Below are 27,989 nucleotides of genomic sequence, written 5' to 3' on the forward strand. Positions count from 1 at the left end.
TCCCCAGCCTCCCGGGGCTGGGGCTGCAAGCAGGCTCAGCACCCATGGGTGCTGCTGGGGCTCCTGGGGTAAGACTTGATGGCCAGATCCCGAAGGCCAGCTCTGCCTGCGCTGCTTTCCCTTTGTGCTGTAAGGATGGGGCCAAATCCTGCACCCAGCCCAGCAGGACCACTATGGATGGGAGCTGAACGCATGGGGCTGGGTTGGGATTTGATGCGGGGGGCGGGGGATGAAGACCCACCAGCCTCCAACATGCCTCCCATCCCCAAGCCCCGGACGGGTCCCCTGGATCCCTGGAGCCCCCCTTGACCCATCCCTCGCATCCCAGATGAAGCCACCACAGTGCATGAGGACTTTTATTGGGTCTTGTATTTACAGGGCTGGGGTGGGAGGATCGGTGTGGGGGCAGGGGATGCCCGGTGCCCTGGCTCAGAGGAGGGGATGCTTGCCCTGCTGCTGCTGCTGCCGGTTCGCCAAGTGCATGAGCTTGAGGAGCAGATCCCCGGCCGAGCCATCCAGCACCGTCAGGTTCTTCTCCGCCGCCTCCTGAGCCCCGTCGCTGCCTTCGTCCAGGCAGCTGCCATCCATTGCACAGGTTTCTTCAACAGAAAGCAAGATGTCGTGACGGGACAGGTTAGGACCACGAGTGGTTTATTTTCAGGTAGGGAAGGGGTTGGGGCCAGCACAGCTCGTGCTGCAGCTTTGTCCCTCCTGGACAGGGAGTCGGGGCTGGCTGGGCTTGGGCTGGCACGTCGGGGAGGCTGCGTGTGCCTGGCTGGGAAACACCTCATGGCAGTGTCTTGGGAAGGAGCTCTGAGCCCAAACCTTACCACAGAATCAGGATAGCTTGGGCTGGAAGCCACCTTTAAAGGCCATCTAGTCCACCCCCCTGCCAGGGGCAGGGACATCTGCAACCAGATCAGGTTGCTCAGAGCCCCGTCCAGCCTGGCCTTGGATGTTTCCAGGGATGGGGCATCTGCCACCTCTCTGGGCAGCCTGTGCCAGTGTCTCACCACCCTCATCATAACAAATTTCTTCCTTATATCTACTCTGAATCCAACTATCCCCAAATTATTTCAAAACGGAGACAACACTGCTGCCACTCCGTGCCTCAGTTTCCCCATTGTAAGGTGAGGGCCAACTGGAGGACTGCCCCGTGCCATTGTGATCCCCGTCATGGTTCCAAGACACCCAAAACTCCTCTCTCTGCGCCCCCATCCCCCTCGCCCCAACACCCCCCATTACCGGCAGTGCAGCAGATGCCGGGCGCAGCGCAGCGGCCGCCGGAGCCGCAGGGCTGGCCGCCAGCCTGGCAGGGTGAAGGCAGGTAGTCTTCCTCGGCGCAGCGCTGGGTCTCTGCCGTGCCCAGGTAGCAGCCAAGCTCTGCACCACAGCAGATGCCAGGGCCAAAGCAGTTGCCTCTGTTCCCGGGGCCGCAGGGCATGCACTGGGAGAAGGAGCTGCTTGAGTCCCCCATACACCCTAAAAAGGGGGGGCTACACCCTTCCTGCACCCTCTTGCATTAGAAAAGCTTTCCTCCACCTTTGCCAGCCCTTGGAGGTGTCACGCTGGCATGGTGTGACTAACTCGCCCCTGCCACCAGCAGCGTGGCCTCGTGCTGTGACACTGGCCCCACTCTGGGGGCTCCCCGCTGCCCCCCATGTCCTCCCTGTCCCTGCTCCATGGGCATGTCCTGTCCCCCCTGCTCCCCTCCAGCAGGGATGCTCTGCTGTGTCCAAGCTTGATTCATTGCTTGAGGCAACAACAGCATTTTTGGGGTGCTCATTCCTCTGCCAGCGCCCCACCGTGTGCCCTTGGGCATGTCCCCTAGCCCTCCCCAAAAAACGGGTGCACTGCACTGCCCGAGGGAGCGTACACAGCTGGGTGTTCCAGCAGGTGATGGGAAGCCTCTGCACCCCACGGAGCAGCTATGTCCCCCCAGAAAGCCCCCTCCCATCTCCCCCCAAGCCCCCATGCTGTCCCCTACCTGTCGGAGGGCTGTGTCAGCCAGCGCCCGCTTGCCGCCCCGGGGGCAGTTCTGGATGTAGCAGGCAGAGGACAAGGCGAGGAGGCAGAGGAAGGAGAGGGGCAGCGAAGGCTCTGCCATGGTGGAGGGTGCCCGCAGCTGTGCCACGCGTGCCAGGGGAAGCCGGCCGCCCTGCCGCTCGCTTTGCATCTGGCCCCGTGCTGCGCAAGCTGCTATTTATGCTGCTGTCACCCCTTCCCAGGGGAGGAGGAGGAGGAAGGAGAGGGCTGGGTTGTTTTTTTGTTGTGTGTGTGGGTTGTTTTTTTTTTCCCCAAATCACATCCAAGCAAATCTGTAATTGAGATGATTCAGTGCAGGAGCGCAAGTGGCAGTGCTTAGGGCTGGTGAATCTCACCCCTCTGCCCAGAGCCGGGACTGCTCCAAGGGGCACAGGCCACCCCAGGGAGCTCGTGGGGAGGGATGCAGGTCTGGGGAGGGGGGCTCCTTCAGAAGATGCTGGTTTGGGGAGGGTTGTTGCTTTGGAGGATGCTGTTTTGGGAGGGTTGTTTGTTTGAGAGCGATGTGGATTTTGGGAGGGGTGCTGGTTTCAGGGGGATGCTGGTCTGGGAGCGATGCTGATTTGGGCAGGGATGCTCATTCAGAAGACGCTGGTCTGGGAGCGATGCTGATTTGGGCAGGGATGCTCATTCAGAAGACGCTGGTCTGGGAGCGATGCTGATTTGGGCAGGGATGCTCATTCAGAAGATGCAGCTTCGGGGAGGAATGCCAGCTTGGGAGGGGATGTGGGAGAGGAGTGATGGGGTCAGGGCAGGGGAAGAATTCTGGGCTGCACAAAGCTGCACCTAAACTAAAGGGGCTTAGCTGCAGCGCTGGACCACAGAGCTGTGGGGTGTAGAGCAGGACCCTGCCACAACCCAGGCCCAAAGGGACGGACCATTGCCACCCACGACTCACCCGCCCCTTTTTCTCCACAAAACAAGAAGGCAGAGAAACCATCAGCAATGGGAGAGATGAAAAAGACACCTTTGGGGCTGGCATCAGCCCTCCTGTTGGCAACCAGCAGGTCCCAGCCGTGCCGAGACCCAGCACGTTTGTGTTACCGATGGGCTGTTGGAAACATTGGTATGGGGCAAACGGCAGCAACAAACCCCTCCTGCCCTGCACCATCCAGCCATGAGTATTCATGCTGGTCACAGATCCTCCTTCCAGCAACACCAAGGGTGACCTCAGCAATGTGAAATTAATATGCAGATGGGAATCAGGTGCCTAACAAGCATCCCCCACAGCCCAAATTCTGGGCTTGGCTCATGGTGATGAGGAGGGGCTGTTCTGGGGTGCTGCGGGGGACAGGGTGTGCAATGGGGTGGTTGCTGCCAGCCATGGTCCAGCCCCTGGGGTGGTTTTCTACCCTTCAGCCCACCCTGAACTCATCTTCATCAAAGGTAGGGAACTGAAGCAGAGACCCATAAGAATCAGACTGGGGATCCCTTCAGGTAGCTGGAGCATGGCTTTTCCCCACCCTTGTTAGCATCCCTCATTTTCTCACCCTCGTTAGCATCCCTTTTCTGCCAGATCAGCCACCAGGCCTGGCTCAGTCCCAGTTGGCACGAGGTGGGACGGTGATAGCTGGGGCACTGAAGGGGCTGCTGCTCTGCTTGAGCATCCCAAAGGAACCTGAGCAATCCACCCTGGCAAAATCAAAATGCTTTGAAAAGCAAAGTGAGCACCATGTGAGGTTTTGTAGGCACCAGCAAGGGATGTGGGAGCGGGATGAACCCCAGAGCATCACTTCACCACCCAAGGGAAACTGAGGCATGCAGAGGTAAGGGAAAGCATCTATTTTGGGGTGACGCCTGCAGTGTTGGGGGTCCCAGCCTGCTTCTGTCTCCTGCCCTGTGATTTTGGAGGTGTGTGTCAACCTCAGAGGTGATGGTCCTGGGTTTTGGGGGACTCCTGGGATTTTTGATAGGTAAAATGAGGGTAATTCCCCGCTAAGAGGGATGAAGGTAACCACAGCCCCTGAGCCAGGTCTCCCTGGGACCAAGGGAGCGTTGAGTTCCCAAATTTGCCTTGTGCCCATCACCAGAGATGCTGAATCACCCACGTGGAGCCGCTGTGGGCAGCTTTAATGACCAATATTATTAGCACTGGCCACGTTTCCCCGTCCAAATCCATCCCTTCACAGCGGGAGCTGAAACCCACTTGCGTTGCAGGACCGAGGAGGACGCAAAAGCCCTCGGCTGGGAAAACTTTTCTTTAAAAGAAACCCAAATGTCAGCTCTAAATTGGGTGTTACATGCTCATGCTCCATCTCTTCATTACTGTATCGTAAAATTACATTAGCTAGGAATGATCTGCATTCAAATGACTCTGTGTCTGGAATGATAACGCCAGAATATGAGATTAAAATGTAATTATGCTCTTTAAAGTGAAGGAAGGTTAAATAAAATGTTTTTTCCAAGTTGCAAAGGCTCCGCAGCCACAACACAGAATCACTTACAGGAATCAAAGGGAGGATGAGGTGAGAAGGGGGAAGCAGGGGGAGGCAAAAAAACTGTGTAGAAAACATAAAAAAGGAGGTTTTGGGGATGAAGATATTGGGGTCACCTGGGGTGAGTCATAGGAGAAGTGATCTCAGGATGATGGGCTTTCATGAGGCTGGGCAGATCCAGCTGGGAGCATCCTTGCTGGGCAGTGATGCTCACTGGTACCCGGCCATGGCCGCAGGGTGATGCTGGGGCCCCCAACCCACACCCAGCCCCTAACTGATGTCTTGGGGCTCCTCAAAGTCATGCCCTAGATCTCCTGCTATCAGCCACAGGGGTCCCTTTTCTGCATCCCTGGCACCAGATTTGCTCTGCCACGTCCCTGCTCTTCCCCAGGCTCTTCCCCGGCCCCCAGAGGAGCCCCCTTCATTAGTGCTGATCTCCTTAACGACATGCGAGGCGGGCGAGGCAGGTGCCATGGCATTAATCGGCAGCGTTAGCTGCCTGCTATGTATAACCCACCTCGCCTCGGCTCGCGAAGGAAAGCCCCAAAGGCCTGCCAAGGCATGGGGAGTGGGCAGCACCCTCAAACTCACCCCCCAGCTCTCCTGCTCAGCCAAAATACAGCCCTGGCTCTGCCTAGCCCTCAGCAAAGGGGCTGGGGGCTGCCAGAGAGGCTCAGCCACGAGGCTTTACTGCTTGTGCCCTTCCCAACCTCTTTTCACATCAGGGAATAACTGGGATGATGGGAAATGGGGTGTCCGGCAGTGAACCACAACGCTCCTGTGCTGCTTCACCTGTAAAACACCCTCTGGCTACACCCACAGCTTTAAAGCACCTTCACTACATGGACATGTTGATAATTTTTCCAGTCCTCGTGCCATCACATCCTTGCACATGGTCAGGACAAACCGCAAGTATATCCCCCCACCCCCACCCCCGCCCCCTCTGTTAGCAGCAGGAGCTTCGTTACCCTTGAAGCTTCTATTGAGGTTTTTGAGAGCCCCTCTGGAGGCAGGAGAGAGGAGGGAGGTCGTGGTGCCCTGCCATAGCCCACCAAGGTCAAAATTTAATCAGAATAAATTAGAGGACATTGGGTACCGCATTGAAAATGGGAAGATTTTCCCTGCTTTGTGCATTTCCCTGCCTTTGCTGTGGCTGGAGGGGGATGCAGTGGAGAAGAAATTTCTTGAACACATTGCTGATGTGCTGGGGACTCGAAGCAGGTCAGGCTGGCCATGGAGCGCTCCCCTCTCCTGGCTGGGTGAGCTCATGCCCCCAGATGGGCCGTCTGCCTGGCGCTTCACACAGAGCAAGCCTGTCACAAGCGTTTCACCCAGTCGGTGGGCTAATGGCTGGAGGCTGACAGGGAAGGAGCAATCCTGCACCTCCTGGCTGAGCACAGCACCTTCTTTTTTAGTGTCATGGTTAAAGATGCTCCTCTGCCTTGGTGACATGATGGAAAAATAGCTTTGATGCTCGTTTAGAAAAGGAAGCGCAGCCAATGTCAAGATTTGCTGGGGTGCTGCCTTTGCCTCTTGTCCGTCCAAATCCAGCCTGCTGGGATGCAGACGTCACATCAGGAGGTCACTGGCCAGCGAGGGATGGATTTGGCCTCCTAAAAGCAGTTGGAGAAGAACATTAGAGGAAATTGCTAAGGCCTTCAGCCAAAGGCCAACCCCACCTCCTGAAGAGAAGACAGGCTCTGTGCTGAGAAAGGAACTTGCTGGTGGCACCTGCTTGTTCTGCAAAGGAGCTTTAGGGGAACTGCAGTGGTTCCTGGTAGAAGACACCATGGCAAGTCCTGGCTATGTGTCACCCACCACCAAGCCCATCTTCTTGGGGTGCAGAGAGGGTCTCTGCTGCCCACAGGGGTTTCGGTGCTTGTTTGCAAGGGGAGTGATCAGGAGGGCTCACGCCCAGCTGGGGGGACAAGCTCCATCCCTGAGCAATGGGAGGTGGGCACGGAGGGAAATTCATCCCTTCCCCCCCCTGCGTCAGCAAGAGGGGACACATGGGTTGAAACTTGCTGCCAAGAGGTCCTACAGGGTTAAGAAGCTGGGTGGATGGAGGCTCTGAGAAATCTGATATAAGGTGGTAAGCCCTACTCTGAGCAGGGGGGGCCACACGACACCCCCCTGCCATCCCATCCCTTCCAAGCCCTGCTCTGTCAGGCTCCATGCTCACTCCTTGTCCCTCCCTGGAGAGCGAAGGGAACCTCAGGAGATAACTCTCCCTCAGCCCCAGTGAGATGGCTCCCAGCCTGGTTGCTGCCCACCAGCTGGGGCAGGAAAGAAGCTTGGCTCAGCCGGCGAATTTGGGTTTCGTCAGAGGCGACCGAGCTTCGTGAGCGCCGGAGCAGGAGGAGACAGTTGTGTTGGATGGGGAGCTCCGGCGGCAGCAATCGCTCCCCGGAGATGCAGGGCGGAGGAGGTGTGAGAATCACACTGAATCACAGGGGGCTGGTGCGCTGCACACACACCACCTGCACAGAATTCAGAGGGTTTTTGCTGCCTCTGAACTGTGGGATTTTTAGAAATTCTTTTGCCGAACCATTTAAAGATGGGGGACTCCCTGTTTTTGCTACAAATGGGAGATGGATTATACACTCCCACTGAGGCAAAGCCCAGCATCAGTTTGGTGCTGACACCAAGCCGTGTTTGAGCCGTTTGATGAGACTGCGGTTTCACGTGACTAGAAAGCCATGAACATCATGTGTTGCTCTGTAAGTAGGTGCCTTTTAAGAGAATAAAGGTATTATACGCAAAGGTGAGCTGAGTCAGCTGGAGGCTCGTCACCCGAGAAACTGGCACAGAACATCAGTGAGCAGCATCTGCTCCGCAGAGAGAAATTGCCAATTAAGTGGCAACAGCAGGGGGTTACACAGGTGACAAACCCCTCTGCTGTCACAAACTTACCCTCTGCACATCGAGGACACGCTGGAGACAGAATGTATCAGAGTGATTTTCCTCCTTTTTTCTGAACGGCTGTTTGAAGACCAGACCTCCTCAGGTTTAGGTATCTGAGCCTCAGTCCTGTGATGGTCCATGCGGCTGCTGCAATAACCCCTCTAAAACTCATCGGGCTGCACATCCTTTGTGCCAACTTAGCTTTTTCCAGCCCATTTATTCAGTACTCTGCAAAGAGATTCACTCCACAAAATCACCAAGATGCACAATGCGAGCAATTACAAGTCAGAGAGAGAACATGACTTTAAACATAATTTTATTAAGGCTTAAATGTCTATCAGCCAGACAGGAGCTGGTCCAGTCACACGACATAAACAGAGAGTGACATTTGGTGTAATGTGATGGCTTTTCTACAAGAGTTTGTATGAGCAGGATGAGACTGCTGCCAGTTACTCACGTGTTAACCATGGCCTCTCTTTGTGATGCTGGACTCCAGGATGAGTGCGAGGGCACCGCAGGGAGGAGGGGTTGAGGCAGGGAAGGGGAGAAGTCAGGTAGCTTGCATGTTGTCAATCACAAGGACTTCGCCTGGTCCATGACCGAATGGCTGCTCGTCAAATGTGTAAATGGTTTTAACTCACAGGAAAGCTAAACTCACAGTCCAAAAGGCACCTATGCTAAACCACTGAGCCACTGGGATGGTGGTAAGAGGGCGGGTGCGACAGGTGGAAATCAGTTCCGTATAAATACATATTCCTTGCTAAAGAAGCTATGGCTTTTATTATCCTCAGATCGCTTTGCTCTGGCGCGATGCTCTAACCCCCCACCCCCCACTACTCTGTAAGCACAAGAAGACCAAGTCCTCTCTGCCGTTACGGGTGCTCATCTGTCAAGCTCACCAAAGGCCTTCATCCTCCTACAGATCAATACAGACACAGGGAACAGCAGCGGCTCCTTGTCCTCGTCCTCCCGGCAGGCTCCGGCGGCCAAGGGGTCAGAAGTGAACCCTCCTGACATCGTGTGAGGCAGCCGACCTTTTACAATTCCCGCACAGTATTGATGGCAGAGACTTCTGCTTCTCGGCCAAGCACGGGCGACACATGAGGTGGCCACAGGGAAGCTGGTAAACGGGCTCCGTTTTGAAGTAAGAGGAGAAGGTTTTCCCGCAGGAAGCGCATCCCTGGGTCTGGCTGCTCCTGCCGTGCTCTGCAAAGGGGACAGAAATGGCTCAGTCGGGGGGGTGACAAGTCCACGCTGTGCCACCCCTTACGTGCCCAATCCTGCCTCACGAGCCCAGGTCCCCTTTCTGCAGGCATACGGCACAGCTGCAGGTGCTCGTGGCTCAGGACCACAGCCCATTTTCTCTGACCTCAGGAAAGGGAACAGTCTAGCTGCTGGGGCAGGTTGTGCTCAGAAGGGGCTGGATCACATCAGCATTTGCACCATCAGGCTTTTAATTGAGGATGGATGACTGTAAAGGGCTCTTCACTTTTACTGAGACTAAATCAGCCTCCCTTCCGCTTTTCCAGTGCTCGGATTAAGATCACTGATTCCCGAGTGAAATGCTTTAGGTGTCACTTTGCATTCCTGTCACACACTACCTATCAAGGGCTACTCAGTCAACTCTTCAACAACTGCAATTTTAAAGGGACAGGAAAAAGCTTAATAGCTTAATGTCACAGCAAAACAGCAAAACTTATTTAGAGAGACAGGCAGCCACTGGGTGCTGCACAGCCCCAGCCCTTTCTCAGGGTCACTTGGTCCCTCTGAACACTCTTCTCTGCCATGAGCAGGTGGATCCACGCTTAGGGCAGAAGAGCAAGCCAGCAGTTAGGGAACTGGCCCGCAGAGGGATATACGAAGGTTCAGTGCCTCCCTGCACTCCAAAGAAATAATTTTGGGAATGCATACACAGCTGGATTAGCACATCTAGCTAGCAGGTGGGATGAAAACTGCGAGGACTCAACAGCCTGGCTGATATACATTCCAGCCTGGTGGGATTCTGGGCACACACCTGGCTGGTTGGCCCGTGGCATTGCTACCATTACCTGTTCCTGGTAAGGGTCAGCATGCTACATGGTATGTGATATATTTACATCTCTCCAGTTGCATCTCTGCACCACTCACTCCCCACCCACGTAGCAACTCCCCAGCTTGCTCTGTGCAGCTAACAGGCAACATTTAAGCCACGCAGCCAGACTGCAGAGCTCTGGGAACAGCCAAAGCCTTGACGTGGGGCAAGCTCTCAGTCTGCGCTGACCTGCTGCAGGCTGGGCTGAGCGCCGTGTCCCAGCGCAATGCATCCAGGATTGTCCTAGGACGGCGCAGACAAGTGACAGCCATCAACGCGGGCAAATCGTAGGACTCCTGCTGAAGTCTGCTCTGACTGGACACGGACAACACACCCCACTTTCTGGAGGTCAACAAGGTCTAACCTGCCTCACTGGGAGAATAAACCATTAAACTCGCTGAGATGAAAAAGCAGCAGTTAGGGACTGTTAAGTTAAGCTTGCTGGGAGACAATATAGTATTTTATATATATAATATTTTGGGGTCTGAAGATGCACAGAAAGATGCCGAGCAGCAGCACAGATCTCTTTGTTAACACAGTCCCAGTTCCCTTCTCCTCTCTCACTCCCAAAGGTGAAGCAGAGGTGCTTGTTGCTTACCGAGGACTGTGTCCACACTCCATGAACTGCTGCAGCCTCCCTCGCTCTGTGCCTGCTGCTGGCTTTTCATCAGCTTGGCCGTAAATGAGGGCATTGAGCTGAGCGCCGAGTTCAAGGCAGTGTCCAAACTCTCTGACAGTTTTTGTTCATGAGAGACCAGATCTGCAAAGAGAAGCACAAGCTCAAGAAGCGGATGCTGGGAAAAAGAATGCGCAACAGAAATGCTGCTTTGCCTCTAAACCTTTGGGACAACACTCAGGATTTTAGGAGCCCTGCCACTTGTTTTCTTGAGAGGCCTCTTTTCCCTGCCACGGTGCCAGGATGGGGACGTAGTGCTTCATCTGTTTTGGATCCTAAAGATGAAAAGTTCTACAGATTACCATCAGACGTACACGTCATGCCCCAGTGCCAACCAACGCCCATGTGCTGGCTTGTATCTGCAGGTCTGAAAAAGGGCAAAAAGCCAACTAATCCAGAAAGCCGTTTCTCTCTGAAACTGCCTGGGCAGCTCCCTCAGCCTGCTCCAAGGGTCCCAGGCTTGCTCCGTGCAGCTAACTGGGAACGCTGAAGCCACTAGCAAAATCTGGGGGACTAATTTTTTTCTCTTTGTCCCAGTTCTGAGTCAAGGGAGAAAGCCAAAGGCACAGGGCTGGACCCTTCCCTGCAGTGTTTTGTCCTGTGTGATACTGAAGGCATTAATTAAGACTATGCATTAAGAGAATGTTGTCTGCATCACTAATTCTGTTAAACCCATCTCCCAAAGGAAGACTTCTGAATTAGTGCTGCACATTTGCTACAGCAATCAAGGCTGACGAAATACTGAAGCATGAGCTCCTGGGGCCGAGCACTGTGCTTTCATTTATGTACAGGCACAGCCCCCCTGGGAGCTCCAGGACCCCTCTCAGGGCAGTCCCTGCTCCTGTGGGGCTGGGGCACATTCCTAGTGGGAGCTGTCACACGCCTCTGCAATAAAAATCACTAATGATTCCTCCTAAAACACTGAATGAGCTCTAGACTGAGATCAGAGCAGAAATGTGCAGTTTGACTTCTTCCTACTCTTTCTGCTAACACCAAACACCAATTATTTTCAACCCAGTCTTTAAAGAATTTGTTTAAAATCAAATGACCATCTAAGCTTTTTCCTTGAAATATTTTTGGGAAATCTGGGGAGAAAGGTAAAGGGAGTGACAGGTATCAGCAGGCATTAACAGCAGTCAGAAGCCATGGGCCACCTTTTGCCATGTTACAGACCACTACATTAGACGACAACACAAGAAAACGTGACTTACCTGCCTAGAGAGAGCCCTTACATGACCAGAAGATACCCACGCACTGCGTGTTTGTACCGTCCTACTCAGACCAGACTGCTTGCAACAGAAGGCCTCACAGACACGGCTGATCTCTTCAAGCTCATCTAAATATGAGGTTGCTAAAGACGTCTCTTTCCCACCTCCCAGCTTAAGCTTACCTTCCTCCTCCAGTGGGATTATTACCTAAAGCGGTAGCTCAAGTTTAATGATACCAGAGAGAAGATGTAAGTGTTGCTGTACGCAGTAGTTATAGCCACATAACAGTTGTGCGACCAGCAACTCCAATACATTTCAGGAATTCCTGTGCCAACAAGGGAGAAAGCAAACATGGCAAAACAGATGTGGATTTGGGCGAAAGATCTAGCGTGGAGTCAAGAGGAGCAATTGCCTGGGAGCCACGCTCTTCACCACGGGCTGGAAGCTGAGTCATTAGAGAACAAACCACAAAGAGCAAACAGATTTTGGGGAGAGAGGTTTGACTCTCCTTGGTATTTAAAAAACAGATCACCCTTGCTTTCTAAAGATTGTCACCTCCTCACCAGTCCTGCCTGCCCCAGCACCTGAATGCTGCTGGACCTACAAAGGGTATCCTACACACCTGCTCCCAGCACTCAGTGGATCCAAAGGTTTATCTGCGCTGCTACAGTGCTGCCTTGCCTGCCTGGTCAGAAGCTATGGCATGGCTGAGGACTGCGGCGGGTGAAACCACTCGGCTTTTCAGGGAATTTATCTCAGCGTTGCAGGTCTGGGTGGTTTTTCTGCCTCTTGGAGCTCATGCCCAGCAGTGCTGCTACCAGATCGCTGAGAAAAGCAAGGATAAAAGGAAACTAGTGCCCATTTCCTTCCCTGGTAGACACAAGTCACATCCCTTGCCTGACATCTCTACCTGGTTTTCTGCTTTGACTAACTGCAAACTCCTTGCAAGTCTCTCCCAGCCTGTGCTGTCCTCTCCTCCCTGCTCTGAAGGCAGCACTGCCTGCAATTCCCTTACTGCCGTTTGTTCCAAGCCCTTGCGCTGCTGCACTGGCATAGGCCAGAGGCTGTGCAGCGACAGGCTCCCCAGGCTCAGCCCCTGCCCCAGCAAGAGCAGCCCTGCGAGAAGGGAAGGAGCCAGTGTGTCTCCCAGGGACACAATCTGTGCAATGACACCAAGCATGCAGGGAACCAGCTGCACCAAGAGCCCAGGCTGGCAATGCCTGGCCAGGGAAATCTGTGAGCAGGATTAGTGCCCCATTCCTGCTTTCCTCCTCACCTCACTCCTCGTGGTAGGATCCACTCCCCGTGCCATCCCCACTGCACCACTAGACATTTCCTGATGTTGCCTTTTTTCTTGCTGATGCAAGAACATATCGGACAGCTGGGATAATAAATCACCTATAATAAAGAAACTTCAAACCAGCACACTGTGAGAAAAACATTGTCTCCACATGGACAGTGGCTTAAAAGCAAGGAGGAGAAAGGAAATACAAACTAAAAGGGAAACACAGTGACCTGAGGAAACAAGAGGGCTGTGAAGCAGACTGTACGGGCAACACAGCGAGAACGATGGGCCTAGAGATGAGAAGTGAAAGAGGATGGCAACCAACACCATCCAGGGTGGCAGGTTGTGCTGAGGAGAGAGGAGGTGAATCTGATGACAACCTGACTTCCGCGACATCTATCAACTGCAAAATACAACGGCCTTAAAGCTTTCTAGAGGCGGGACAGGAATCTGTACTGGAGCCTCCCGACTTGAACACTGCCCTGGGTTCTGAAGACACTCAAGAACAGGAGTGACTTAGGGAGCCACAATACCTGTCGAACAGTCCATTTGGATCAAATGTGAGTCATTGTCAGTTTTCATTTTTTTAGCACTGTTCTCTGAGGTAGACGTGACAAGTAAGTTTGTAGAAGAAAAATAAGGTGGCTGCACAGAGCTCTGATCCATACAGTCCATTTTCCTCTTCAGAGAAGACATTGTTACGGAAGAAGGTACAAGCATTTCCGAGGCATGCGCCCTCCCGAGCAGGTTGGTGCCAGGGATGCTGTGCTGTAAGAGGAAGTGGTCTATCCTGGCCTTGAGGGTAGGGTGAGGTAGGGGCTGCGAGTGCTGGCTGAAGGCCACCCCAGTGAAAGGATCGCTGGGTACCCTGCCCCAAGACGCCTCACTCCGGTTGCACTTTTCCAACGTGGTCTGGTCGATCACCTTCCCTGAGGGCAGGAGCATGGGGAAAGTCATGATCTCCAGAGTGATGGGGTCCAGGAATTCTTCAGGGATGTCTTGGACAACGTCCACCAGCTTGCGGAGGGTCTGCTGCTCGCTGTCGTTGGCACTGAAGGGCACGCAGTCGCTCTCCATAGGCGTCCAAAGTTCTGGCTTGAGGCTGCCAACATCCTGAGCAAAGAACTGGGAGGCCACTTGAAAGACACCCTCGATCACCTCCTGCGGGCATGATTTGGCAGGCTGTCCCCACACCTCCAGCCTCTTAATGCAAGGCAGGCCACCTCCGGCCACGTGGGTGATGCAGATTTTTAAGTGCGACACGTTGCTCAGCGAGGTGGGCCCTTTGTTCCAGAGGTCTTGAGATGCAGAGCCAGGGTAGGAGAAGACATTTTCCATCTGATGGAAGGGAGGCCTTGGCTTGAAGCCTCTGTGGCCAAATGTCACTTTGCTTTGATTTTTTAAGACAGCTTTGCCCACCAGTGTGAAAGTGTCTTTGTCCGACACAGGCTGACCGGCCAGACCTGAGAACTGACCCTCAGGGCTCTGCCAAGAGGTTTTATTGCATGAGGTAGAGGTGTAAACTTCGAGCCCGGAGAAGGTTTGGTATCCCCCGGATGAGATGTCAATATTAACCCTGCAGATCTCAATATTGAAGGGAAAAGAGATCGTGACATGGACTGGAGGTTTGATAAAGTATTCGCTGCGGAAACCACGATTTCTCCTGGCAAGGTCTTCAGAGATCAGATTCTCCACTTCGTAACCATCAGCAGAAATCTGTGTTTCAGGAGAAAACCAGATTTAATTTGAAGTAAGAAAATAAAAGGAAACTACTTTCACAAGCACTTACGTAGATTCTCAAGATGACATCAGCTAGGGACCAAGGTTATGGTTTCACATGCAGCTGAGACAACACAAGAGATCCCAGCTGCTGCGGCAAAGCAGACCCATGCCCACCCTCCTGCAGCCATGCAACCCCATCTGCTTTCCTCTGCACCCTCTGCTACCTGGCCAGCCATTTGCAGAGCTGATTTAACTGCTAGAAGAGTGGAAAATTACAGATGGTTTGTGGTTTTGGCTGGGTCAGTGAATTAAAACAAGTGGGAGAGTGTGGCTGGGAGCACGGCACGTGTGCATGGGGGAGACGGGAGCCTCCTCTCTTTCCACGGTGGTGAAACATTATGTCAGCTTATCCTGCTACGTGGAAACGTACTCTGCATCACAGTTACAGGATCTCTTAAGGCCAGCTAGCTGACTGCCTTCTCCTGCTCTGGGATCAACGCTACCTATCTCTCAGGGAGATCCATCTAACCAGGTTGGGTTCCACCCCATGTCTCCCAGAACATGCAATCCCACCCTCCGCTCTGCTCCTGGGCAGACCGGCTCTACCCATTCCCTTTCCTGGAAGCCCTGGGGCCTAAAAAGTCTGCAGCACTTGCTAAATGAACAAATAACAGCAAGAAATAGCTATTTATTCCACCTGCTTAATACGGTCACCCTACAACAACTTCCCAGCAAAGCCCAGCAGCATGGCTGGGTCTCTCCACACACCACCTGGATGGACGGTCACACCTGCACTGCAGTTTTTACAGCCCAATACTGACAAACCCAAGGTGGTCTTGGATTTTGGGGTGTGAGTTGGTGAGGAGACTTACAATTACACAAATGGCTTTGAATTAAAACCGAGTTAAGTTCCTAAGAGATTCTGACAATGCCGAGTGAAAATATTAAGTACTTGTAAAGTAAGTTCAACAAACATTGTCAAGAGCTGTGCATTGTACTGCACAAAGGGCAAGCCGTAATGCTGCAGGTAAAAAGGTATCTTAAGTCAAAGCCCACATACCTGTAAGCACATAACACTGTCTTGTTATGAGATCCTGCAAAATTAGAGCTTTTCCCCTCCAACAATCAGCGTGTGCCACATCAGAGCAGTCACACAAGGTTGTACAGTGTTCTAACACTACCTGGCAGACACTGACCAAAACATACACAGGACAAATAAAATTTTGAAGAGTAACTTCTGGGAAATCTCTGAATGCTGACTTTTCAAAGTACTGAGCCCTCAGCTCTACTTTATCTTCATGTGAGCTGCAGGTCCCAAGCACCCAGACACGGGTTCTCTTAGTGCTTACACATCAATGACTCTCTCAAGATGGAAGCACAAAAGGGGAATTTGGGAACCAGGAGCAGAGATTCCAAACATCAGTTCACAAAACCACCTTACTGGGAATGACAGGAGACTGGTGAGCTTGGAAGAGAAAGCTGTGAGCAAACCCACCCAAATCACAACCCTCCTACATCACCAGGAAATGGTTTTAATTGACAAAAATGCTCTCAGCTTTGCAGATTAAAAAGCTGACGCTTTACCTGCATCCATCTGCAGTGCTTCTGCGGCCAGAGGACAGACACAGCCTCCCACATCAAAATCCCTCTCTGAACCAGCCAGACCACACAAAACGACGGGAATTTGCTGTTAGTTGCCTCTGTTTTGTTTTCTCAGGAAAGCCTGGCATGGCCAGCCAAAACCAGTCTTCCAGAAACACTGCTAATTATCACAGATGAGCAGCACACAAGCCTTCCCAGCCCTAACTAGTCCAGCATGCCACTTCCAACTAACCCTTCCATCCCTCCAGCTCCCTAAAACCTCACACATCATTATTTTACCTTGTTGCAGTGGATTCTTGGCTTGAACTGTGGGAGACAGACGTTTATTACCATCTTGGCAGTTGGAGAGAGGTCACTTTCTGAGCATCAGATTCAGCTTGTCAAAAAAAAAAAGGCAAAATAAAGTGAACATCAGTGAACAGTGAAAGGACCTCCTGTTTCACAGACTGTATCAATTACAAGCTCCGTAGTTCCTAAAATGCAACTCAGATCCGAGTCCAGGAGGTAAAGCCAATAAAAAACCAAAAGACTGTGGTGGAGAGACAGGCTGGAGAGAAAAAAACATGTTAACATTAATTAGTGAACCCCTGGAGAAACATCAAAGAGAAAACGGCTATTTTAACTAAAAATGTCTTACCTATGGATAGGCTAGCAAATCGATTAGGAAGTTTATCAAAGATGCAAGAGGTTTTGCAGGTACAGTGAAGCAACAATAACACACGAGGTTGTCAAAGGAATCGCTGTGAGCTCTCAGCAGCTGCAGGCAGACCTGGAGGGCACCGGGCTGCTCTGTGACCCACCAGAGCACTCAGCACTGTGGCCCCTCACCACCACAAGGCGGAAAAAGCTGATGTCCACTCCCCCCGTGTGGCCTTGAAGTGCCTGCGTTGTCTCCGTACCCAGTTCCCCCTGCATGCCATGTCTATATGCTGCCTTCAACAGTTTAAGGCAGGACCTGCCTGCGCTCTTGGACAACACCCAACACAAGAGGCTCGGACAAGGCATCTCGGGACAAAAGTAACACCAGTCAGCATTAACACACCGCTGCTGCAAAGACAAGCAAGATGTTGCTTGAGGGCTTCGGGAGCCTCAGATGTAAGTGAAGATTAAACACAAATATTATCAATTGGTATTTAATAGCTCTGAGGGAGCAGAGGGCATTTAATAGCTCTGAGGGAGATTATCTGTGTTCCGAACACTGACCCAGTGTTCTTCTTCCAACAATGTTCATTAATGAAACCCGAGCGAACACACCTTTTTCTCCACTGAAAAAAATGTGACTCATAAATTGGTTATATCAGATCCTTTTTAACAATGAAATTATCTGCAAAGTAAATGTCTTAACCTTACGTTAACCTTCGTTTTAATGTGTCACTGCCATGAGCAATCTTGCAAATCAGGAACCCACTGCTTTCTTCAAGAACAAGAAGCCCTTTAATCATTCTCAACTGAAGTTGTTCGTTCAGCCAAAATGAAATTAGCCTTCTGGGGGCACATCGGTCCAGCCAGTGAAATGCAGAGCACTAACGAGCTCACTCTGCCTGCTAAGCATACGGGTGCAGTCTGCCTGCGATTGAGCACAACAGTCTGAAATGAGAAGTGTGGTATCCGAAGTACAAATCCCACGTATAAAAATCAACACAAAAGAAGCCGAGCCTGCAGAGAGCAGAGCCCGAAGGTGACAACGCAGATGCTGGATCGAAGCAGTTGTGAAGCCAAGAAGAACTGCAGCAGGCCAGACCAGCATGCCTTCTAACCCAGTATTTCACCTGACAGCCATCAGCAGCAATTCCTGCTCCTCACAGGAAACACAGGAACACGGCAAGCACGAACCCACACTCTACTTTCTTGGCTTTCTGAGCCTGAGAGGCTTCCAGTACAGGGCTGCCAGTGAGGAATTGTTCAAATAGGCTTTTAAACCGGTTTGACTTTTGGCACCCACATCTTGTGGGAGTAAGATTGCCAGTTTAACTACAGGCTGTGTGACAGAACTACTCTTTTTGGTTCATTTTGAACCTGTTGCCTGGTAAATTAGCTTGGCCCTCAGCACTGGTATTACAAAACCCCCAAAATCAACTCTCTTTGCTCCCTTTCTTGGAATGACTCAGGATTTGCCCTCTATATTATTCCTTCTCACATTTCTTTCCCAGGGTGAAAATTTCTCCATTCCAACCTGACCAGACTGGTGCATTTGCATTTAGCGAGTCTTGGTGAGATGTTCCCTGAACGACAGTGAGCCATGAGAGGCACCTTCACCTCTGCATCACTGCAAACTCATCACTTTAAGAACTCGCTTCTCGTGAGCCGCTGCCTACTGAGATCCTGCCTACAGCAGATGCCAAATACTCCCATGGACGTGCAGTTGTGCAACCCTCTCTGTCCTAGTGCTGTCTCACGCTAGGCAAACCACGGATGGGTGCAAGCCACTTCTCAGGACTTGCGTCTTCTTCCAAGCCTAAGACACTTACTGAGGCTGTGTTCTACATCTTCATCCTTTTCTACCATACTTTTAACAATCTGTGGCAATTACCTCTGGTTAATTACAAATGATTTATTCTCTCGCTAAACTTGCTGTCTTTCAATTCAGTTGCTCCTTGTTTTGCAGCATGAGGAGCTATGTATGTATATATAGGTATATTTTATAGGATTTTCTCCTACCTGTTTGTGACCCTGACAGCTTTTAACAACTCAGGCTAATTTTTCCAGGTTCAACACCTCAATAAGAAAATGCATTATTCTGCATGTCCAAGTCACTGCTCTCCCTTCTTCTGAAAAGTTCTGCCACACTCTTGCTTCACAGCAAAAGCTGGTCACCGAGTTGGCTTTCATCCGTAGCCGTGTTTTTTTCACTCTTCCCATGAAAACACAACTCAGAAGACAGACAGCAGGGGTGAAGGGACAGATTAACTCAGAAACTGGAATGAGATTAGGACTAAGATTCTACGCAAAGAAGGAAAGTGAGCAGTGGCTGGACACACTGTAATAGGAAAGTAAAGGGGCTAGCTGAGGCCAGAGAATCAGGCTGGGTACAAGAATCAGCAGGGGTGGGCAAAAGCAGGTGAGAGGAACAGATCAGGAGTGACCGGAATCAGATGGGGACAGTGAGCCCAAGACCCCTCTTGCAAGGAGCCTGGGCTGAAGCAAGAGCTGGGGAAATGCAGACAGCAAAAATCTCTGCAAAAAAGCATAGGATGGGACAGCAGATGTAGTTTCCCCACGGCTACTGCCACCATTATGCCCCAGACTTGTGTGGATGTCCCCTCTGCTAACAACAACTCACATGGCTGTGGGACGAAGGTGGTTCTGAATTTACGAACACTTCAAAAATATAACACCCAGGGAACTGCATTACTAAAGTCATTACTTGCCAAAACAAAAGGCTCAAAGATCACAAAGGACTCAAAGACTATGAAGTGCCATCACGCTGTCACACAAGTGTCCATCTCATGCCTTCCCTAAGGTGAATGACCATCTTTTGACTGAGGCAAAATGCAGACTGAAGGACTGTACTCTGTATTTTTCTACGCCAGCAAGATCCTCTGTCGTCTCAAACAAGTCACTTAAAACCAGCTTTCTGGAGCTAGTCACCAAGGGCCTTCCTGGTGTCCTGCATACAACTAGGGAGCTGCAGCAGTAAGGAGCACACCCAGTGGACGCTGAACTAAGGTGTTCCATAACACCGAGTATTTGAGGGAGAGGGAAAAGAACAGCCCAGACATTTTAAACCAGGCAACCAAAATGAGCTAATATACAGTATCTGTCCCGGGACAGCAACCTGCTTACTGCCACCAGTCTTCCCCATCCTCCACCTCAGCATGCCTTGAAATGGAGCACTGCAAAATAGCCAGAACAGCTTGGCTGCAGTGGGAATGCGCGTTTCACCTGCTGCTCCATGTGAAATAATCCCTTCAGCTCTGATCAGAAGCAGAGTCTGCCCTGCGCAGCTCAGGAAATGTCCCTCCTCTTGGAAAGAGCCACCACGTGAAAGCTCAGGAAGAAGCCAGCAACTCTGTCTTCAGAATGGCATACAGAACTCAGACACTGGGCCACATCCTGAGTAAGAAAAGAACAGTGTGAGCCATGTGATAGCGGGTAAAACCAGCAGCCTCCAGAAGAGATGCTCCACGCAGCTAGAGGCTGCACTCCAGTTTGCACAGACTCATTGTCACTCAGGCAGGGGTATCGCCTCCAAGTGGATTTGTTAGCCCCATGTGGCAGCAGACATTATCAACAGGGTGCAAAGCCTCTCTGTCAGACATTGCTGAGAGCTGAGCACGAAATGAACATCTCGGGGTCAGAGCGCCCCAGCCCTCAGCCCCAGCTTTCATCTCGCCACACAGCGTTCACACTCTGTCCTGCTCAGCCACAGCCCCTGAAGGATAAACTCTGACTGCTGCCTACCAGCCCCAGCCTGCTGGTGATGGAAACAGGAAGGAAACATGTACGTGTGTTCCTGGCACCCAGGTCAGCTTCATGACTAAAAATCATCCCAATTCCACCCCAAATACCACTGTTCTGCTCTCACAGTGACCAAATCCATCCCCTTTCATTTAGGGTGGAAAAAAAAAGTAACCACGGAGAAAAATTGATAGGACAGTAGTTTTTATTTGCCACGGAAGCATTTGAGGATCTATGTACAACAGGAGAGTGTGGGACATACAACTATCAGCAGAGCAGAGCTGGCTAACACAGCAAGGCAGCCTGAGCAAACAAAGCACCTGCCAAACACTTAATCAACACTGAAAGAGCATTTTAACCACTAATCAGAAAGAAAGATGCATCTGTGAGGCTGTGTCAGCCTCTGAGCAAGCACCACACCAGACTAGCCAGCCCTGCTAAGCAGCGCTGGGTCAAACACTTTGTAATGGAGGTAGCTCAGTTTCTCCAAACGTGTGCGTCTGAGCAGAGGAAACCATTCCCAGAAGGGAAGCTCAACCACCACGTACCCCAGCTGCCGCAGCTGCCGCCGTTTCATGCGGTGCAGTCCCAAGAGCCGCTTGGAGCTGTAGCAGTAGTGGTTTCGGTTGGACACCTGAATAGCCAGTTTCACCCCCCGAGACTGCCGATTTGGTGTAAGAGATGGGGTGGCTTCAAGACAGTGCCCCAGTTTAGGCTCAACTTGCAATCCAACACCTGCAATAAGAGCTCCCCCTGAGAGCACAGCATGATCCCCTGTGCACAGTGTTCGTGCTTCTTCCCCTCTCCCCTGACCATGAGTTCTACAATCATTTTCCACTTCTATGGGGGACTGGCTATTAGAGGTCCCTTTTATAAGCTGAGTCATTAAGTCATCTGTTAGACTAACTCCGATGTCTTTCAGTTTCTTATCTGCAAGAGGGTCTTCTAAGTTGAAAGGGATGGGATGTCCATCCATGTCCATATGAACCTCCAGGTCACTCGATCTCGTGTGAGGCAGAATCATGTGGCTCTTCACATACTTGGGGCCACCTAACATGCTCTTGAGAAGAGACACGGCTTCCACAATTTCAGGTCTGACGTAGATTTCCTGCTCTGCAAAATTCAAAACCATCTCAGTAATCTCTCGACAAAGCTGAGGTGGAAGGCGGTTGCCTTGGTAGCTTGGGCACTCGATTTCGACACTCTTACCAAGTGTGAACAGGTCCTTTTTGAGCTCATATTTACTACCTCTCGTTTTCTGGACAAACTGATCCCTGAAAGCATAATCTATCAGCTCCTCTGGGAAGCGTTTGACAAATGCCAGGCCAAGCAAACCAGTAAGGAGATGCTCCGGAAACTTCACAAATTCATGGAGTTTTCTATTCATCTGCTCTATCAGGCTGGAGTAAAACTCTTCCTCATTTGGAGGTTCATAGTCCAGGCATCCAAAGGACCACAAGAACTTGGCAGCATCTTTGCTTCGGCAGTAAGTCACCTTAGAAGGCAAAGACATGGCTGCAGCAGCCATAATGCCTTCGTCAAAGTAGTGTAGGGATGAACAGGTAAGAGTGATGTGCATGATGCCCTGGATGTTTGTGTTAGGGATCCGAGCGGGAATAACCTTCCCAAGTTCCTTCAAGAGGGGTAGGTGATCCATGCGAGTGTAGCGGAGTATTTTAAGCACGTTCACCAAAGCATAAGTGCTCATGTCTTCTATCTGTAGGGAGACTCTGTCTGCAATTTTTCTCATGACGTGGTCAGAGATACCACTGAGGGACTTGAAGAGCCCTAAGCAGATGGCACCCAGCTCCTCCAAGGTGAAGGAGTCCAAGTACTTCAAAATCATGCTCTCCATCTTCTGCATCAAATCCACGGGTGACCTCCGGCCTTCACCTACGATATAAACAAGCTGAACAAACTGGGGCAAAGTGAGTTCTTTCCAGTGCATGTTGGCATAGCTGAACAAAATGCTCAGGTAGGAAGGCACACTACGCTCCAGACAGCGCCAGCAATCAGCCACCAGCAGCAGCTGGTCCAGGTTCATGTCCCACACCCGCCGGCAGAATTCATTCTCGCACGCGTTCAGCAGAGGGTGGGTGGGTGGAACAGCCAAACGAACGCAAGCCTTCAAAATATCAATGAGATCTGAAGTACTGAACAACCTGATGTTTTTCACAGCATGGCGACACAGTGTATTAAACCTGGGTTCAGACAGCAACGCTGCGTGCTGTTCCACTGGCAAACGACTCAGCTTGTGAAAATAATCTGTGCTGGTTCCTGGGCTCTGGCTGCCCTGGCATACAGCCACACTGTGTAAAATCGAGTCACCTTCTTCTAAAGGAAGGGCCTCTACTGGCTCAGACTTGTCGTAGCTGAGAGATCTGTACTCGGGCCTCCCCTTCTGAAATACGCGAGGGTCCTCCTTGGAGCTGTGCATCTCTGATCTTTCCTTTTCTGCTTCCTCCGTGGGTTGTGCTGCAGAGAGACACGCTGAGATGGTCTGCTCTAAGTGCGGCTTGGACTTGGCCTTCGGCAGGGCACTGCTGGTGGGTGGCAAAGCTTGAGAAGAGGCGGTACCGAGCGCATGCTGAGCCTGTGCGGTGCCAGGGCTGGTGAAAGCGTCACCGAGAGACTGGCCACTGTTCCTAACAGCGTGCTGCTGGGAGGCAGCTCTGCTTCTGGCATAGGCAGATGGGTTATAGAATACTCTGTAGTCCAGTGGATTCAGCAGCTGGATTGTAGCCACAGATTCGGTTGTGGTGTTAGCTGATTCTGGGTTCTCTTCCTTTTTCTGCTTACTTTTGCTGCTTCCGCTCTCAGCCTTGCACTTGGCTGTAGTTGAAAATGTAGTCACCCTGCTCAGTCTTGGAAATCTTCGGCATATTAGCACTGTAGCCATGGATCACAATTTACTGGGGTCAGAATTGCTTCCAGGTACTGAAAAAAGGGCAGACGAAGAATGAGTGGCTTCCACCTAACACGAAGCACTTTTTAATCTATCCTTTACGCTACTGAAAGCGAGGCGATGTCGGTGCTTCCCCTAGGCAGGGCAACTGTTTCCCTGCAAAGCTGGAAGGCAGCCACTATCGAACATCACCTCACCCAAAGGCAGTTCAAAACAAGCACCCAGGTGACCTGACATACCCGAAGCTGGGGTACACGGCAGTTGGGTATTCCCTGCTACTCAGCAGCCATAAGTAACCAGCAAAGACTATGGGAGTTAAAGAAAAGAAAGTAATCTCTTTTTCATTTTCAAAAGACCCAAACTGCTTTTCTTTCATTCTAAACAACGAAAACATATTTTTGCAGTAGAACTGCAACTTCAAAGAGACTTTACATAATCAGTGCATTCTGCTACTTCAGCCACCATAGTCTGAAATACCAACCACCACCCGAGAAGTTGCCACAAAATATCCAGGGTGTTGCAGTGCTCTCTGCACCTGGAGACAGTATGTGGGGGCTGTGAGCAAAGTCTCCGCAAAACCAGTCCAAGGAGTAAAAGCTGGCCTGTAACCTGCAGATAGAGATTATAGCGGGAAGAAGAAACATGGCCCTTCTAGGTGGGGCCTAAGTGGGGGAAGATCATGGAAGAAGTAACACAAATCATTACAAGATGTTACATCCTGAGTTGCGAACCAGACGGAAGAGAGCTTTAGGCTTCAGACTTGGGAGCGTTTCCCATAGTTTTAGGGTACAGAAGTCTTAAAAATGCCAGGTGCCTTCCTAACTCCTGCCTAAACCAGCTACAGCACAGAGACTGAGGATGAGAAATTTGTCAGGAGTTAAGCTGTGTGCTGCCAGCCTGCATAAGCTGCCAAACGATCCTGTTTACGATGATTCAGATGCTGATTAAAAAAGAAAAAGCACCAAGTCAGCGCTCTGTGTAACACACCCTTATCCCACCACATGTGGTCAACCCCAAAGATACGTTAGACCAGGCGTTCTCTACTTCTTTAAAATTCCTTGTGCTCTCACTACCACAGGGTGCCAAGCAATCAGGAAAGCCAAAGCCTGGCAGAGATGCTGTGACTGCAATACGCATTAGCCTCTGTGCTCCCCACATGGGGGAAATAAATCCTTTGCGGGCATCCCTCTGAGCTCTGCTTATATGTGCAGCTTCTCGATTAGGGCTACAGCAAGATGTTGAACCAGTGCAGGCAAACTCCGTTTTGCAGCAGCAAAATAGATACCTTGGGGGAAGAAAAGGTGGGGTGAGAGCTGTGTGTCTGGGGTATCTGAGCAGGAAAAGGCTGCAGTGGGATCACATGCAGCTCTGGCTGAACAGAAACTGGGTATTTGGGTTTTTTGGAGTACAAGAATCCCCACGTCTCCCCTGACCCATTAGATGATCTTATTCCTGCACCACAATGATGAAGCATCAGCTCCTCTCAAGGAAGGGTGAGATGGGAAGGGAGGGAGGATGGGGAGAGGCAAAGTGATGCCCTTTGCTCCCTCTTGGTGCCAGCTGTGGGTGCTGCCTGTTGTGGGGATGGCTCCCCGCAGCAGCCTCGGCTGTCTCTTGCACACCCTGAATTCTCCCACAGCAGCAAAAGCAGTCACAGGAGCAGACAGGCAGGCAAGACATCTCTGATCTGGCACAGGCACAAGCAACCTGCTGCTCTCTGCAGGCTGTTTTCCTCCCAGGTAGCTGTACCTCTGTCTTGCTGCAGCTCAGCTTCTGTCTGAGGACAGGACCTCAGCACAGAGTTAGCACAGGAGCACTCCCGATCTGCTCTAGTGCAAAGTCAAGTGGCTCAATTCCTCCCTCTGGGATCAACTGAGTCAACTTGCGCTGAGGCAGCCAAGGAGATCTCACATCCTCTGCTCCATAGGCAGAGCTTGGGGGCAGCAACCACCAGCTGGCAGGTGAGGAAGAAGCTGCTGGAGCAGTAACCCTCTCAGCCGCCCTGGCAGGAGAGGTGAAAAAAGCAACCTGGGTGGAGAACAAGAGGCTCGTGGCGGGGGGGAAAGAGGGAAGACAAGCTGAAATTAAAATTTCTGGATACAGCCACACAAGGAGGAAGGTATAAGAAAGAGGCCAATGCATTTCTAAGGTGACTAGTAAATGGCTGGTAAATATTGTGAGACACTCAATAGTCGCTAAGCTTGCTGGACACCGTATTTGGATCTCAAAGCACACCATGAGGCAGCCTGCTGGTGCAGACCAGGCTCTGCTCCACAGACCCCAGGCACTGCTGACTCTTACAGCTGTGCTAGTGCCTGCCAGCCAGGCAGCTGCAAGGCTGTGGCTGTCCCCTTCCAGCATGAGAAATCAAATCGTGACAGGCAGGAGAGACTCTACCCCTTCCTGACTGTCTTGTAAGCTGGGGAAAGGAAAAGCCCCCTCAGAACCTGGACAGTAAAACCCAAGAGCTCTGATGCTGTGGCACAGGCCAGACCCTGCAAAGCCGGAAGCAGCAGCAAAAAGGAGCCAGATTTCAAAGCTTGCCTGCTTAGCACAAAGAATGAAAATACCATTTCTGGCTCTACTGGCTGTGATGTCCAGCCTGAACTGGCCACATGTGACGGATGCCATTTTTGTGGCTGGAGACAGGCAGCTGTGAAGTGGGCAAGGCTCAGGTCTGCACCATGGCAGGGGGATGGAGACCCCATCCCCTCTGACATCGTCTCCTCTCCTGGCACCTCACAGTGCTTGTCCTGGAGGACACTCAGAGAGGCTGGTTCAAGCTGCAAAATTGATCCCAGACAAGTGGAGGTTTATCTAACCCAGGCTTTCTGGCAGACCTTGTCTGACTTGTATTTTGCATGTCTTCTATTTTTGTATTACTGAGAGACAGGCCATTTCTTGAAAACAATTTCTATTTGCTGCTGAAAGGTGATACTACCTAAGAAATTCAGCACTCTGCTGTTACCAGAAACACCCTACTCGGTGACAACAGCCTAATTTCAAAGACAGAGAATCAAAGTCACAGCATTTGCACACCAGAGGCTCTGAAGGTGCGTGCTGCTAAGAATACCACCTATGTAGTTTAGTGTTAAGCCATGACACATTTGGGAAGCTATTTAGTAAAGAGAATATGGCTCTCCTCCTTGGCTCCAAATTCAGCAAAAGAGAAGATCCCGTGCAGGGGAGCAAGGTCTGCATGGGTTTAGGTACTTTAAGCATCTCTGAAAGAAATATGCTGGGTCCAAGTGGCCTTTTGCCCATGGCTGTCACCCACCCGTAGCCTAAATCTTTGTGATCTTTGAAGTTTCTACAGCATTTCTCTCCCAACTCAACCTACACCTCTCCTCAATGTTCCTCTCTTCCTGTTACCCTGAATAATCAGCCTCCTTCCTCCTCCCACTGTGCTTCTCTTGTTCAAACACAGCCAAACTCCTTCCCACCTCCAGGCAAATCTCTCCAGAAATTTCACTTCCAGTGACTCCAAAAAGCCAGTCAGAAAGCGAGCTTTGGAGCTGGGCCCTGCAGGCTGCAAATACACTTTGTGGAGGTCCTCTGGGATGAAAACATCTTTGTGTATGTGTCTGCGTGTCACACTTAGAGCTGAGCTCTCGGCCAAGAGCGCAACTGCACAGCTGAGCGTTAGCTGAACACCAGGGAAAACAACATTCCTGGAGGGATGCCACCCGCCTTGGAGTATCAGCCCCGTGAAGGGGGATATAGATGCACCCTGAAATGCTGTCTGTGCCTCTGAAACACTCAAAGGGGCTTTCAGCGGCACTAGAAAACCCTCACAGGACCCATGCTAGGAGACCACCCACCACTGCAGCACACTGCCCCAGCCCGTGCTTCCCCCTGCCCAGCACCACTGGCAGTGAAGCTGGGGGTTACACGGCTCGTTTTGGCCAAGAGCCTACAGTTAACCGCCGTGCCTGGGCTGAAGAGACAAAAAAAAAAAAAAAAAATCACAGCAAAAGCATTTTCCCCCAGCGGATCACGCCGTCAGAGTGCCAAACCGCCACGTTTTTTGTTGGTGCTTTTGTTTTTCGCCCTCCTTTTCACGTCCCCGGCGGCACCTCTACCACCGTGGGGGCAGAGCGGCCGCCAGGCGCGGCCCCCGCTGCAAACCCGAGTCCCGCTACTTACCCACACGGCCGTCCCTACATAAATATACATATAAAATACATGTACAGCCCGGCCCCCGGGCCGTGCAGCCCCCGCAGCTGCCCCCGGGCCGTGGGGGCTGGGCGCATGCGCGTGTGCCGCCCGCCGCGGCCCGCCGCTGAGGGGACGGCAGGGGGCAGGGGGAGAAGGGGACGGGGCGGCCCGCGCTGCCCGCTCGCACTCACCGGGGCCCGGCGCTCGCCGCCGGCTCTGGCCCTGCCGCCCGCCAGCCCCTCCGCCCGGTCGCCCCCGTTGCCTCCCACCGCTTCCGGCCACCTGATGGTGACACACTTCCGGCCGGACGGAAGCCGAGGGGGGTGCCGGGGGTGGGTGTGAACGGCGGGAGCGGAGCGAACGGGCGGCAGGTGGCGCCCGAGGCGCGCCGCGCGGCCCCACGTGATGCGGCAGGGGCAGTCATGTGACTCGGTGGGGCGGGCCCGGGGCGGGGTGGTGGCGCTTTGGCTGCTCGGTCCCCCGCCTGCTCCGCTCCAGGCAGCGCTCAGGCGGCGGCCTGCCCGACCCCAGTCGTAGGCCCGGCGGGGAACCCGGGGGGCCTGTCCTCTCCCCCGGCTGGGC

General features: G+C 52.0%; 3 protein-coding genes across 6 annotated transcripts; all 3 read right to left on the bottom strand.

Annotated features, from left to right (window-relative positions):
• Positions 1 to 386: 386 nt before the first annotated feature.
• On the bottom strand, positions 387 to 5,384 carry LOC130143913 (vasotocin-neurophysin VT). Its single transcript, XM_056326867.1, has 3 exons — positions 1,988 to 5,384; positions 1,246 to 1,447; positions 387 to 599 (listed from the first exon to the last, which is right to left on the bottom strand). Exons 1-3 carry the CDS (start codon positions 2,174 to 2,176, stop codon positions 430 to 432), a joined length of 561 nt encoding a protein of 186 aa, XP_056182842.1. The 5' UTR covers positions 2,177 to 5,384; the 3' UTR covers positions 387 to 429.
• Positions 5,385 to 7,681: 2,297 nt separating this feature from the next.
• UBOX5 (U-box domain containing 5) lies at positions 7,682 to 27,640 on the bottom strand. 2 transcript variants are annotated; one of them, XM_056343674.1, is made up of 5 exons: positions 27,599 to 27,640; positions 16,226 to 16,322; positions 13,156 to 14,338; positions 10,052 to 10,213; positions 7,682 to 8,588 (listed from the first exon to the last, which is right to left on the bottom strand). In XM_056343674.1, exons 2-5 carry the CDS (start codon positions 16,277 to 16,279, stop codon positions 8,377 to 8,379), a joined length of 1,611 nt encoding a protein of 536 aa, XP_056199649.1. In that variant the 5' UTR covers positions 16,280 to 16,322; positions 27,599 to 27,640; the 3' UTR covers positions 7,682 to 8,376. The 2 variants fall into 2 exon arrangements, with proteins under 2 accessions (XP_056199649.1, XP_056199658.1); XM_056343683.1 differs by lacking the exon at positions 7,682 to 8,588 and adding an exon at positions 8,607 to 9,825.
• FASTKD5 (FAST kinase domains 5) lies at positions 16,226 to 27,685 on the bottom strand. 3 transcript variants are annotated; one of them, XM_056343663.1, is made up of 3 exons: positions 27,599 to 27,685; positions 20,893 to 23,281; positions 16,226 to 16,322 (listed from the first exon to the last, which is right to left on the bottom strand). In XM_056343663.1, exons 2-3 carry the CDS (start codon positions 23,241 to 23,243, stop codon positions 16,319 to 16,321), a joined length of 2,355 nt encoding a protein of 784 aa, XP_056199638.1. In that variant the 5' UTR covers positions 23,244 to 23,281; positions 27,599 to 27,685; the 3' UTR covers positions 16,226 to 16,318. The 3 variants fall into 3 exon arrangements, with proteins under 3 accessions (XP_056199638.1, XP_056199629.1, XP_056199622.1); XM_056343654.1 differs by lacking the exon at positions 16,226 to 16,322 and adding an exon at positions 19,910 to 19,999; XM_056343647.1 differs by lacking the exon at positions 16,226 to 16,322 and having other exon boundaries at positions 20,536 to 23,281.
• Positions 27,686 to 27,989: the final 304 nt, after the last annotated feature.

This window comes from Falco biarmicus, chromosome 1, assembly GCF_023638135.1.
Source record: "Falco biarmicus isolate bFalBia1 chromosome 1, bFalBia1.pri, whole genome shotgun sequence".
NCBI classification, from domain to species: domain Eukaryota; kingdom Metazoa; phylum Chordata; class Aves; order Falconiformes; family Falconidae; genus Falco; species Falco biarmicus.